General features: G+C 42.1%; 1 protein-coding gene across 6 annotated transcripts in view; it reads right to left on the reverse strand.

Annotated features, from left to right (window-relative positions):
• Positions 1-2435: 2435 nt before the first annotated feature.
• Positions 2436-15000, reverse strand: part of runx1t1 (RUNX1 partner transcriptional co-repressor 1) — a 69124-nt gene continuing 56559 nt past the window's right edge. For 2 of the 6 annotated variants that reach the window (XM_056582351.1, XM_056582357.1), the window contains 5 exons: positions 14652-14749; positions 13929-14127; positions 11582-11653; positions 8764-8996; positions 2436-7468 (listed from right to left, as the gene is read on the reverse strand). In XM_056582351.1, the coding sequence (XP_056438326.1) occupies positions 7124-7468; positions 8764-8996; positions 11582-11653; positions 13929-14127; positions 14652-14749 (947 nt within the window). In that variant the 3' untranslated portion in view covers positions 2436-7123. The remainder of the gene's footprint in view (positions 7469-8763; positions 8997-11581; positions 11654-13928; positions 14128-14651; positions 14750-15000) is intronic. The other 4 variants (XM_056582356.1, XM_056582352.1, XM_056582355.1 and 1 more) reach the window with 4 other exon arrangements.

Raw genomic sequence — 15000 nt, forward strand, 5'->3', positions numbered from 1 at the left:
TATATTATGTTTACATACTTTACATTTCCTTTCAGTTTAACCATGTATCCCATAAGAGCAAAGCACATCATAAACAATCTCAAACAATGATTTAAGATGTTTCTTACATCTTTAGCAGCTTGGTTTTAAGCTGTGGGGTTATTTATGAGAACCTAATCAAGGACTCCCGCAGCAGGAGTAAGTTACAGTTGAAACTAAACATCTTACACCCTCACCACCAAGAGTTAAGACTTCAGATGGGGAGGATCTCATGTCCCAGCTAATTTTCTGACTTCTTCATCCAACAAAGAAGAAAAAATGATGGGTGCATTCACCAAAACTATTGATAAACTTTATTCTGTTGAGAACATATCCTCTCTCTCCTTGTCTGTGGCTAACACATGAGCTTTAAAGTTTATTACATTAATAGCAATAAAGCAGCTTAAGATGCATTCTTGCTGCTTAAAACCGGGTTTCCCTTTTAGGGTTATATTTCAGGGTTGATTTAGATTCCTAACCTCAGGGTAGGTATAAGGGGTTTGCTTTTTGGCTTTAGAAAATTGTCTCAGTACTCTAGGTAGCAATCAGGAGCAATCTCCATTTGCTCTCTTTGGCTGCACCTTGGTAAAAATAAAACAGTATACTGCTACTCACACAAGGGTGTTGAAGAGAGTCTGTTGCAGTAGCTCTGCCATACCCACTCTGGGGCAACAACCACTGCTGGCTAATGGAAAACGCGTCACTAACTGAGTCACAACATTCATAATACTGAAATGCAAGGGCTATTAGTGGGCCATAAGCTCAATCACCTAATTTACCTAATTTGTTGAAAGATACGGGGCCCTATCTTGCATCCGGCGCAATTGACTTTCTCACTGGCGCATGTGTCGTTGCTAGTTTGCCACTGGCGCAGAGTGTTCTTTTCCCTCCTGCGCCATGCGTCGGTAAATTAGGGAATGATCTTGCGCCCCCAGGGGCGGTTCGGCGAAAGGAGGAGGCGTGTTCTGGCACAAATTTTCCCTGGTGCTATGTTGCAGTTTCAGAAATCACTTGCGCCACAAACCAGGAAAAACCTGGTTTAAAGTCAGTGGCGCGTTGTTCAGATGCTATTTTAATGGCGCATGCATAATGTTGCTTGTGCACCTCGCTCATACACTTTGCTTCTCTCATCTACCTAGCCACACATTCTTGGTAAATTATTTGGGAAAGAACAGCTGATGCAGCGGTAATAAGTTATACTTTTAAATCAATCCATCTGCAAACACCGTACAGCAAACACATATTTTCTTGACACAGACATCGTGTACATGCCCATAATTTTTAGGATTGATGGATATTTGATAGTGAGAAAACATTGTTTTACCGCGAGTGAGTGTTAAAAAGAATGAATGAATGCGGGCGTGCGTGTGTGCGTCCATCTGTTTAAACACACGCAAACTAAACACGCAACGCATAATACAGTCCATGGCAATGTATATTAACTGGGGGACACATGCATATTAGGAACACAAGTCGATAACGATAGTGCACATAATACTGATAAGAAACAATGTTTATAATCTACTGCGTATATCATTAAATTGAACCACAGTTACCGCATATCATATGTGTGTTAAGTTTTCTTTGCCAAAATGTATTTGAGGGCTCAGTATTTCTGAAATTATGGAAGAAAACCTTATTCCATGTGTGAATTAGGCAATATTATTTGGCCATAAACTGAGCCATTTGAAGTTTGAAATTCATGTGCATCTGCGACTGTAGACGCGCTGTCAAAATATCAACTCGTCAGATTCAAATGCGCTCATGGCTCTTAAAGGGGATGGGAGCTGGCACTCTCTTGGTTTATTGCACGTTACGCCCAAACCACACTACGGGTAATTAGGCTACTTCAGACCAACCCTTTTTAGATTTGCGCCAGGCGCAAGATTAATTTTTGCGCCGGTAAAATAGGAACATCGCCATAGAACCGCCCACAAAGCTATTTGCGCTTGGCACTTCTCACCTGCGTTTCAGACCGTCAAAATAGGGCCCAGTGACTTAAAAGACATTTGTTTAAATTAAAATCTTTGGAGATCTTCGAGATGGGGATCTTTGAGATTGCCTCATTAAAAATGAGGTCTACTTAGTTTTCAATCCAAAAATGTACTTCATTAAATACTACTTATACTTCTTAATTTAAAACACTGTTAAGCCCCTACAAATAAGCATGTGTTTGCCACTTAATATGAAATGTTCTTTAATAGCATTAGTTGTATAATATGTAAGGAACAATGTATAGAACGCCGGTCATTATCGGGAAAATAAGCCCAGACAGGGCGAATCGGACACCGGCGCGAACCGGAGGCGTTGAGCTTCGCTCTGAAGGGGCTAAGTTTCGATAATGACCAGCGTTCTATACATTATTCCGCTTATTGCACGGCTATTTGCCGAAACAAAAAAAAACTTGACATACCATTCATAGTGTTGATCAGCAGAGAAATAGTTTGCAAAAGACGTTGACGTCGCTTAAAAACCGAAAACGCTGGGGTTGATAACTTACCGGACTACTTGCGGAGTGAGACGAAAGACGTGAATCAGAGGCAAAAAATCCACTTTCCTTGACAGCGGTCAATATATGCTCAGCAATGGTCAGTTTTTAAAACACATTTGACTGCTAGAAGTTGGGAAGGCCCATTCAAGTGATTGGAGCATTCTACAGCATTAAGAAGAGCCGGGTAATAAAGTAATAATATTTTCTAAATATGTTAGGAAATTGCGCAACTGCTGAAAAAGAAGTGACAGCGGTCTAAGTAGTTGATCAGATGTTTAATTTGTGCTTAGTGTGGTTGCAAGGAAAACACAATATTTTTAACGTAATAATTAATAGATCCCAGACGGCTGTTTGATTAGTATGGTTGCAAAGCAAACACTTGTTTGTTGTAAAATTTGGAAAAACGTAATCTGTGTATTTAACGAAAAATGTGATACATTATTCGGCTTTCTCAGGAGATAACTCAAATTACATGTAATAAAACAAAACATGAGTCTCCAGTCTCCAAGGCAGGTATTAACATATTTATTACACCGTAAAGAGAACAATACCAGAATTATACTGCAAAGGTTCACAGACCAACAGACCATAGTTTACAGCCCCAAAAAAATATACAAAATAAATTTGAAAGTAAAAGAAAAAGGGAAAGAAAATGTCAACAAAAAACCACAGCTCTGACATATCCCTCAGGAAAAGCTGTCAAGGAGACCTCGACGCTGGCCGTTGTCTCCCTGTTTCAATTAAGTATTGCACAACAACTTCAAATCATCAAATCATTTGAGTTTCCATTTTTTTGACCCTCCTAAAAACGAACTTCTTCTCAAGAGGGCCCTCCCCCGCCCCAAAGCTGTGCTACCCCCACAACCCAGTTGGACGCTAGTCTTCACTGTTTGCTGTTAAACACTGTCCATCCAAATTCCCAAAAGACCAGGAAGTTGAATACCCACTGCCAAACCCGTTCCCTCACCAATTGTGAAAAACAGGCATGCTTAAATTCATAGCCTTTTTAAATTATTTTCTTGACAAGCATTGTCTTTTTAAAACCCTTCCCCCACTTTGAATCACTTCAGCAATATGTGAAAAAGCATTGGTTCAGTGCGTATCTTCACAAACAGAGAGAAGAGTGAGAGGAAAATAAGAAAGGGTGAAGGGGTTTCAAAGTTAAACGAGTGAAAGAAATAAAAATACGATTTCTCATTCGTGACCCTTTTTTCGACGGGACTGCATTTGAATTCGACAGCTCTTCTCTTCAAATTTGCACATATCTTAATTTGTTTTTAAACAATTCAAAACGTTGATGTATCTCAGAAACGCCACAGGCATAAAAGAACATGACACAAGTATTTTTTATTAACATTTTTATCTTTTTCTTTTGTGTAACATTTTTGTTTGTTTGTATCTATCAATGAGGTCTGCATTGTTACCAAGTAGTGATATGGTTTTGCAGCTGTATGAGCTTGACTTTGGATATTGTTTTATTTTTATTCTTTTTAAATTTTTTATTTTTCCTGTTCTCTTGTGCCCATTTGGTTTCGACTAGACCAGTATCAGCGTGGCGACTGCTCTTATCGTGCTGTAAGAGGTAGACTTGAGACTTGTTTGCCACCGAGGAATTGGCAGCAAAACACACACATAAAGGAGGGAAGAAAAATAAAAACTGTTCAACATCTCCAAGAATTATCGAGGAATAACGCATGTCATCTTTTCGCTTTTTTGTTGTTTGTTTTTCTGTTGATAAGCCAGGTTTTAGCCCTGATGAACGAAAAACGTACGTTATTTGTTGGTATATCTTCGAATACACTGATGTGAAAGACAGCTTGGCTATCTCGTCACAGCTTCTGAGAAGTATGGTGTAAAACACCCTTTTTTGGATTTGGTAACCCTTTTTAAAAAAACAAGCAGGTGTTCGTTTGGTGGATTTAGACAACAAGGGAGAGTTGAGGAAGAGAGGAGATTGTGGGTAATTAAATAAATGCCCAGAACCTTTAATGGCCTCCCATTGTTCCTTGAGGTCAGAATTCAGTGACACGCTTCTGTATAGCACCGAGGTGAGAAAAGGAGCTGTTTTTGTGTCAGGTTGAAGTGCTCCCTCACTGTCAACTCAAAAGGTTTGTTGGATTTAGCATTGGTAGGCTTAAAAAAAGGTTTGTTAGGATAGGCTTATAAAGTGGAAAAGTTTGCATCCCCACACTAAAAAATAAAAAAATAAAGAAAAAAACATATAGAATGAAGCTGTCCCATATTCCCATATTTTGGGATGACAGACTTTACTGCTTTAAAGTTTAAATTAATTTATGATCTATAATTTAACTCAATGGGTATGTCTCAGAAATAATTAGTGTTTAAGTGGTAGTGGTCATTATTGCTCCAGTTCAAATTTAACCTTTGCTGCAAAACTTTCCCATAATGCTTTCATCAACATCATTTTACAACATAAGATGTCTACCACTGGTTTGCACAAATCCAGAACCTTTTCAGATAGAGTTTAAGTAACAAAGTGTAACTAATGGTGATTTTTTTTCTTTCTCTTAATGAATAAAGCCACAAGTTAACATTATGGAAATAAATAACAAACAGTCAGAGTGAATTTACCTCTTTTGTACATAATCTAAGTCAGGATTTTGGTCCTTGTTGTCGGTCTTTGGCTGTCTTCTGTGGTAATTGTATTTTTTTTTATCTCTTCTGCTTTTATTGTTTGTAATTTGGTGCAATGTTAAAGCTGTCAATTAGATATACACCTTGGAATTTGGAAAGCAATGTTTTTAAGTAGTTTCTATTTTTCTGTTGTTTTTGTGTGGTTTTGTGTTTTTCTAAAAAATAACATATATTTAACCAACGATCATAATGTGCATGCACTGTCAGTTACTCGAAAACAAAAGAAAGAAGCTACCACAGCTTTCTTTAGCATGTTGAGAGAAATATGTTTTACAATTACTAAATTTTGTGATTTTACATTTACCCAACATTACAAAAAAAAAGGAAAAAATTCACAGATCAGATACACCAGCACTATGTACAAAGAATTGGTCTGTGGAAAATGGCTCTATAACAACAAAACATTTGTGCTAAAAACAAAAGAAGCATGCTGAAATGTCCTCTGTGACAGTGCAAATACATTGATGTACGTCCCTTGTACAAACATTTAGGTTAGCATTCCGCGTGAAACATGCTAGCTTCTCAGAAAAGATATGGGCTGGTCTAGCAGCTCTGAGATATAGCTTGTCTTTTCTTGAAAAAAAATGGGAGAAGGGGAGGATAAAACATGGACACCAAGAGATCCACCACCTATACACAGAATAGAAAATCAGCCCAGAAGTGGACAACACTTCTGTTTCTCTTATCTCTTTTCACACTAGCTTGAGAAAGATAGAAGGGTTGAGAAAGAGAGAGGGATAAGGGAAGTTCTTGTGACGAGGTCGGGTGCTATTCGTCGTCACAAATATCCAACACAGATACAGGAAATAACCATTTTGCCACACCATGTGACAAAAGTGTTCCACACCATGACATCTACAGTGGAAAATAGGAAGAAGCAGATGAAGAACAACAACAAAAATCATCTGTTTCCAGAGCATGGGTTTGGGAAGTGACAGGAACGTTAGAGGAAAGACTTCCTGTTGTTTGACCACAGCCGTTCTGCTTTCCTACTGATGTGAGGAACTGAACTCCTCGAGTTGTCCCGGCAAAATTTGCACAATTGAAACCTGTCCTCGGTATATCCATATACATTTTTGTGTGCTGCTTGTTCAAGAAATGGTTCATTTTTACACTGTTCCAAGGAGACAGCTTTGTGTTTCCCGGCCCACTGACCTGGATATTATTCGAAGTCAGAGGGAATAACATTGCGGCAAACATCTGGATTTCCTCGCAATATGCTGCACATCTGCCTTTCCTTGGCAGGTCTCGCTGGGTAAGAGATCCAGTCCAACCCTCGTGTCTTTCTTTCTGTATGTCTGTCCGGCATACTTTGTTTGGCAGGTTATTATTTAGTTGTAATACCTTTCTTTACATACAATGTCAGTCGCTAAAAGATTAGCTATGCTAGCTAGTCAAAAGTCCTTGGTATATTGTTTGGTAAAGTGTCTTCTTGAGGTCAACATGTTTCATGTCCCAGGTTTAGGAGGGAAATAATAATAAAAAAAATAATAATAATAAAGGGTCGTTCTTCTCTTGAGCTCCCTTAGTCTCTTATGTTCATATTTACACCAATAAAATGGAAGATAAGCAACAATGATGTCAACAATAATCAGAACAGCCACGACAACGACAAACAAAGACAACGATAATCAGCATAGTAACAATTAAAAGGGACACCAATAATGAATAATTAAAAACAAAGAATATCTTTGTATATATAAGTCAGGGCAAGTCAATATGACCCGAGTATGGACCTTCTCCTCCTGCTGCTAATGACAAAGGGAGCGCAAAATAAAATCGACCATTCTGTTCCTGTTCCCACCTGTTCAGCATCTTTGAGAGCCAAATTGAGAGAGTTGTGCTGCTTAGAATGGCGTGGGGGGTTTCACAGTCAAGAGCACAGGACCGAGTTTGGGCGTTTTTTATTTTTTCTTCTTTTTGGCGCTGTCCGTCCTCCGTCTCGGAGTCCTCCCGCCTCTATTGGCGCGGCGTTCCGTCCAGGGCCGTGGTCAAAAGTGGGCCTGGAGGGACCGAGCACAGGGCTGCGACAGCCGTGGCGGGCGGGGTGGTCGCCGGGCTCCCGGCACCGCTGCTAGGGGTGCAGGCGGAGGAGCTGACAGGGGCCGGAGTCTCAGGCCCGGGGCCACCCCCCCCTTGCTGCTGGCTGGCCTGCTGCTGCTGCTGCTGCTGGGCCTGGAGGGTCTGGCCGCACACGTGGTGGTGCTTCTCCCAGTCCTTGTGCTGGCAGAAGGAGCCGCAGTAGCGCGCTGTGTTGCAGCCGCTGCACGTCTCGCTGGCCTTACGACCGCAGTTCCAGCAGCTCTGGAGGATCAGAGACGGGGATCATCAAGCAAATGTGTTGATGTGCCGAAAAAGTCAAAAATTCTGTGTAAGGTTGTTGAAATCATCTATTGGTGTTGTTTTTATTGTGAATTTGTATTAAGTTAAAGAGTAATGCTAAATGTTCTGTGAACACATGAACAAGTATGAATGAAACCGATATAGGATGAGTGCGGGAACATCAAAGTGATACGTGGTTTACACAGAACATATAATTAGCATAAACTATCAAGGTGGCGCATGGCAGAAACAGACATATGTTCCCAAGACATTTAAACAAACGACCACAGGGGCCAGATCTTACGAAATCCATCTTGAATTACACTAAGGTCCACTTTAAATATATCCTGAAACCACAGAGAAACTTTGGGGAGGCGGCGGCATATCCCCAGGAAGCAGGAGTCCACCGCTGCAAACAGCTCACAACGCCTGCTTCTCCTCTCTTTTATTTCAGACCTCCCTTTGCCTCCGTCACATAAACATCCCCTCCTGCAATTAATGTCAGCTGTGTGCCACACACCCACAACCACCCTTCACTTTACTGATTAAACGTCAGGGCCTCCCATCGTGATTAGCAACCCAAAGCTCCTTCCCTAATTTCCTCCCAGCTGAATTGCTAACACCTCTGTAAACATTCTAGCGGATCCTCTACGGGAAGACGAAAGGGCAGAGGGAGACGCCTGACTTGACCAGCCAAGGCTCTGATCACATGATGCAAGGCAGAACTGGCCTGGCTGATTTGCGAAAAGAGATTTGGTGTTAAGAACATTTTCTATGAATTAGATCAATTCTAAACGCTTTCTATGCATCTTTTTTCATCATGAAAGAGTGCGATAGAAAGGTAGGCATGGGAGATAGAGGGGGGGACAGGCAGCAAAGTACCTCAGGCAGGAATCGAACCCGGGAGGGTGAGATCAGGACTAAGCCTTAATGGTACGCGCTCTACCTGGTGAGCCAGCGGGGCTCTCATCTGCATATTTGTTGACAAATTTGATGACAAACCTCATTCAAATGCGAATTATGCTTGTTTGTGGGTGTATGTGTGGTGTGTGTGTGTGCCCCTTGTGCATGCGTGCATGTGTAAATATGTGTGTTATCGTTGTGTATTCATGTGTGTGAGTTTGTGTCTATCTATTTGCGTGTGTGTGTGTGCGTGCTTGCGTGTGTACCTGCCTTTGGATCTGTGTGTGTGTGTGTGCGTTCTTGCGTGTCTACCTGCCTTTGGATCTGGGTGTGTGTGTGTGTGTGTGTGTGTGTGTGAGTGTGTGTGTGCTCACCTCGCTGGAGTCCTCCTGCTGGTTGATGACTGACAGTGCATCCTCGGCCGCCTGGCGCTTTGCCTCAGCCACCGTGCGCTCCATCTTGGCTCGCTCGGTGCTGATCATGTCATGAGCTTTCCGCTCCGCCTCCGATACGGCCTTCTGCAGCTCCGACATGGCCTGCCGCTTCACCTCGTTCACCGCCTCTTCTGGAGAGAGTGGGGCAGCGGAACGCGTCAGCAACACGTTGTCTAATGGGGCGATGGCGGGTGTTATTGTCTTGCATGACGTCATACATGTATTGTGACAAAAAAAAAAAAAGGCCCTTGGTTTAACGTTAGCGACGTTAACCGCATTAGCAGCTAACGGCACTTAAAACATTTGTTTTTTATCATCAAGTACATTTAGTAAAACAGCATTTAGGAAACATGGAAGTGACTGCAGCATCGAACTCTCCAATATGACAGAATATTTGGATGTGTTATTATATAATAATTTGGATTTTTACGAGAGATAATTGTTAAATTATTCTTAACTAAGATATGGTTAAACTCACACAATTGCTTTCAATAAATGAATGAGAAGATGGCTCACAATTTGTCTTTGGAAACCAGAAGAAATTGAATTAAATTAAATCAGATGTAAATAGTCGTATATGGAATTCGGCTCCATGCACCTGCCTCATCAATTCTCTGACTTGGTTTGCAAAGGCATCCAGGACGTAATATATGTCATGCCAAAGTTGAATCTACCGCAATTATTTGCCTTGCAATAACTCCTGACTAATTAGAGCACATCTATGTCAGTGATTGTGAGTTGTTTAATTGGTTACATCTATGGAGGAGTCAACAACCCATTGCCATGCCGGAATTTGTAAAAAAAATAAGAAAAATTACAGATTTCTTGTCTTTATATCAAAGAATTGTGGGCTTGGCCTTTGAGGTAGATGAGAAAACAAGTAAATTCAAGGTTGATTCTTAATTTATTTTTAGGGGGGGGGGTATTTTTTTGTTTAAAAAAATAACTTTACCTAAAACCAATTCATTGCAGGTAATTTATACATATATATAATTTTTTTCCTTTTTTTTGCCTTCCGCTGTCTGAATAGCCTCCACACATCAAGCAGCGCACAACTCCACACCCTGCGTCAAGGCATAGGCTTTTGTTTGCTCCTATCAAGCCTGTAACTTGACTAATTGTATATGCAAAGCAGGCAATTTATATTTAAATTATGCATTTTCCATTGTGATCCCAGAGGCCTGTGCGACAAGGGAGCGAGGGAGGGAACGGCGGCAGGACACTGTGCAAGGTGCTTGAATATTTATCACCAACTGTAAACATTTTGCCCGTTTCAAACAGATGTATTCACCGCAGCATTCCTTTGTGTGAAGGAAAAAAAAATCCTATTTTGAAATCTCCCTGGGCTATATTTAATTCAGTCTGGCCTCAGCCCGACAAATAAAGACCTACAAATGAGGTGAAAATAACGCAAAAAAAAACAAAACACTTGAAATAGGAGAGGACGCCAAGGGAGGGAAAATAGTGAAAAGATGAACCCAGTTTTTAGCGACTCATAATGTGCTTCATTGTCTTCCAAAAACCTGAGTGTTATTCTCAATACCATAGGGACTCCCCAGTCCAGTGTTTGTGCTACTTTAAGCACACACGTTTGTTATCCCCCATGTTTTTTAGTTAGTCGAATCACACACACTACCTCAAGGCTAAGATACGTTTCCTCTCTCGCTCTCAACCTCTCTCCCCTCTCTCTCTCCTCCTCTGTGAAGGAGCCAGGTTGTTAAAGCGGCGTGGTTTGGTTCTTAACCCGCTGCGCTGCGGCAGCGGCCGTGGATCAGATTGGTCCCTGGGTTCCCTTTGATATACGCCTTGTGCATGGAATTGTGATTACACACAGCAAAATGCTTGAGATGGAAGATGGATATGAGCTGGTGGAGAGGGCTGACCAGAGAGAGAGAGAGAGAGAGACAGAGAGAGAGAGATAGAGAGCTGTATGCTGTCTGGACCATGATACTCAATTCAATTTAAATGCATATTACTTGTTCTGAGTATCTCAAACATCATGCTTGGTCAAGCAAGGGGACAATTTATTTCCTCCAAGGGGCTAAAATAGCAGATATACTGTATCACTGACTGTGAATACAAAGTGGATTTCTTCAGCATTAAATTATTTTTCTTCCTATACCACGCCACTCCCTGTATCGGTTTTTCCAGAGAATTCTTCTGGTCTCAGAGCAAGTGATGATGGTCATTCCAGGGTTTATGCCAAAGACTGTTTTTTATTTAAGACACATACTTCTATTCTCAAGGTGGCCATCGTTGTGTGTGTGCAACATTGTCGGTTACTATTTATGACATAGGTTGAAAGATAAAGAAATGGAGTGCCTGAGTGAGTCGTGAGTTATTTTATGTCTTAACCGCCGGATGTACTGTGATAGCTGCATATTGGTGTCGCCAGCCAGGGTAGTTACTGTCTAACATCATATTTGGAGTAATTTTGTGGAGTGCTGCAGCCTCTTTCAACCGACTACGGTACAGTCTCAATTATAATAAGGACAGATATACGAGGAGGCCACTGCTCTGACAGACGTGGCAGCAGGGGGCACACAGAACCAGGGCTGGGATTGTGGGAGCAGAACAAGTTTGATAGAACAAAAAGAAGCAACATTTGTACTTCTAGAAATCTCTCTGGGTAAATAAGGTGGCATTGATGTCCACCTCAAAGCAGAAGTAATGGAAAGCACTAATAAGATGTGTGTGTATTTTTGTCTGCGTCCTGGTTTGTGTTTGTTGTGATGTGGGACAGGGAAGCATGTCTCACCAGCTTTCTTCCAGATCTCCTCAGGGACGTAGCCAGTGGAGACAGGCCGATGCAGCATCTCTCTGTGAATCTCTGTACACAGGCAAGCACGCACGCACACATGCACGGATGCACGCACACGCGCACACACACACACACGCACACACACACACACACACACCCACACACACACACACACACACACACACCCACACACACACACACACACACACACACACACACACACACACACACACACACACACACACACACACACACACACACACACACACACACACACATACGACTGTCAGAGGTCTGGTGGTTATGTTTGATGAGTGTATATTCAGCAAATAGGGCAATTGGTGGAAGCAAAATCTAGAGTAAAATAAAACAGATGGAGACATTTCAAAATAAACCTTGTGCCATTCACACACTTGCAATAAGACCTAGGGAGGCACCCATTCCTCTTCTTCGCGTGCCAAGTACAAGTACTTACATTTGGGTACTTAATAATACCATTACAGTTTAAAGAGCCAGTGAACCCACGTTTTCTGCAGGAATTCGAACACTATGAGATTTTAACTCTCATCCTTTTTGGGCTGAGAGTTGTAGGGAAGTGGGTGGCGCGTTATTGCCATTGTTGCGGCCTACGGCAACTTTGTGATACTTTTTTAGTGCCGTCGGTGTCTTTGGGCATTATAATGAGCGACATTGCATATGAAATGCGGCACTCGCTGTAGCTTTATACTATAGGGGTCCGAGAAGCTAATCCCTCGGACACAGGTATAAAATAAATCGAGGCTCAGACGGTGCTTCACCATCCACACACACTTTAGCAATAGCATTATAAAATACGTTTCTGAAAAGCTAAAGTTTCTCTCCGCAGCAATAGCTGCCCAGACAGAGCTTCATCCTCAACACACACCGTGGCGTTATTCTATATGTTTCAGAAAAGCCCAACTTTCTGGCGGACACCCAGACTATCTCGGAATAGGTCTGACGTCACGAAATGAGTGGGGTGTTTTGGGGAGAATTTCCAAAAAGATAGGATTTACCCTATTTTCCTCTAAATTTGGGACTTATTTCGGTAACAGTGATAAAATGTAATAGATTACTATGTTGACGATCATATAAGAGAAATCACTACTTAACTACTAATACAAAAATAAATTGGGTTTACTGGTTCGCTACGTCACATGGTGTAAAGTGGTATCGGGCGGTTGCATCTGAGAAGTTTTACAAGAACATGAGCATAGTATCAGGCCCGAGTCTGAATACTGGTATTGGTGCATCGCTAAATAAAACCCATGCACATGAGGCTACACTATTGAAGTCACAGAGTAAGCAATTACCCTGAATATATATAAACGTGTCATGTTAAATTTCTAAATCAGGAATGTAAGTGTAGTTGCTAGTGTATCTGAAAAATGTCCTGTATACAATGAATTAGATATAATATCATGTATTAAGTCAAGTACAAGTCAAACACATTTCATTTCTATAGCTCTTAATCAAAGTATCAGTCACAAACGTCAAAAATTGCTTCACAGGCCATTTTCTATGACACCCTGCTAACCCTAGCTGTCCAAAGAGTAGAGAAAACCTCCCTTAATTATCAAGCAAGAAATCTTGAGAAAGGAGCTCTATTTATGGACTAGTCCCTTTGGATAAAAGTGCAGACTCAATGACTCGAGCACAGCAGTAAATCTATAGTCCAGAATACTCCATAGGACCAGAGAATATCCCCCCAGTAACAATTGTGACTGTACCAGAGAACGTCCCCCAGTAAAATGTGTCACCAGAGAACGTCCCCCAGTAAAATGTGTCACCAGAGAACGTCTCCCAGTAAAATGTGTCACCGTGCCCGAGAACGTTCCCCCCCCCAGTATTGTAATCTGCTTGTGCTTGGCTGCGTTGCGTTGTCATGGTAACAGTGTGTACCTGACTGCGTTGCGTTGTCAGGCTAAAAGTGTGTACCTGGTGCTGCGTTGTCATGGTAACAGTGTGTACCTGGCTGCTCTGCGTTGTCAGGGCAACAGTGTGTGCCTGGCGCTGCGTTGTAATGGGAACAGTGTGTACCCTGGCGTTGCGTTGTCAGGGTAACAGTGTGTACCTGGCGTTGCGTTGTCAGGGTAACGGTATGTACCTGGCATCGCGTTGTCAGGCTAACAGTGTGTACCTGGCACTGCGTTGTCAGGGTAAAAGTGTGTACCGGGCGTTGCGTTGTCAAGTAAACAGTGTGTACCTGGTGCTGCGTTGTCAAGGTAACAGTGTGTACCCTGGAGTTGCGTTGTCAGGGTAACAGTGTGTAGTCAGTGTGTACCTGTATGCGTTGTCATGGTAACAGTGTGTAGTCAGTGTGTACCTGGCTGCGTTGCGTTGTCCTGCCCCGCGGGGCTCTGCTGGCGGGACTGCCCGCTGGCTGCGCCCTTCTTCATCTCCTCGGCGTCGCTGTAGCGGCGGATCCAGTAGTTGAGCTCCTCGCGGTCGGCCTCCTGGCAGCGCCGCAGCACGGTGAGCGACCGGCGCGTCTTCTCCACCATGTCCATGATGCAGTTCAGCAGCTGGGGAGCCAAAGGGAGACAAGGAGGAGAGGAGGATTAGATTGGTTTATATAAAGGTCAACTGGGCTCCATCAAATGAAGTGAGATCAGATTAGATAACATTTGATTAAAACAGATTAGGTTGGATTAGGAAACACTGGGTCAGATTAGATCAGATTGGATCAGATTAGATCAGATTAGATCACATTAGATCCAATTTGGTTGGATAATATGAGATTAGATGAGATAGATCAGATAAGGACTTGGAATTAATGTAATGTAGTAACAATGTGATGTTGTTCCAACCTGGAGGGTTGAAACAACATCACACCACTAATTGATAATTCAATATTTCCATTGTACAAATACTAAATATAAATATATGAACTTGTAGGCACACTAAACCATACAAGCAAAACACATGTACAATATACAAAAGGAATACAAAAGAATGACTTAATTATAAACATGAATACAATAAAAAGGCAATTTTTATCTTCCTCACAGACAGAACTTTAGGGTATAGTAATAAAAAGCGTTATTACTTTTCTTACATGGTCAAGGTGCTTCCACTCCTCTGCCCACTCCCTGTCTGTCAGCCGGTGGTCGATAACCTCCTCCTGCCGGGCGCCTGTGTGCATACCTGACAGACAGACACACGCACACACACGCACACACACACGCACACACACACACCCACACCCACACACACACACACACACACACACAAACACACACACACAAATGCACACACATACACAAACGCACACACACGCACGCATATGCACACGCATGCACACGAACATACGCGAACAGACACACAAAGGGAATTGCACACACACACACACACACACAAACACACACACACATGCACAAACATATGCAAACACACAT

The sequence above is a fragment of the Gadus chalcogrammus genome, chromosome 22 (assembly GCF_026213295.1).
Source record: "Gadus chalcogrammus isolate NIFS_2021 chromosome 22, NIFS_Gcha_1.0, whole genome shotgun sequence".
Lineage (NCBI taxonomy): Eukaryota > Metazoa > Chordata > Actinopteri > Gadiformes > Gadidae > Gadus > Gadus chalcogrammus.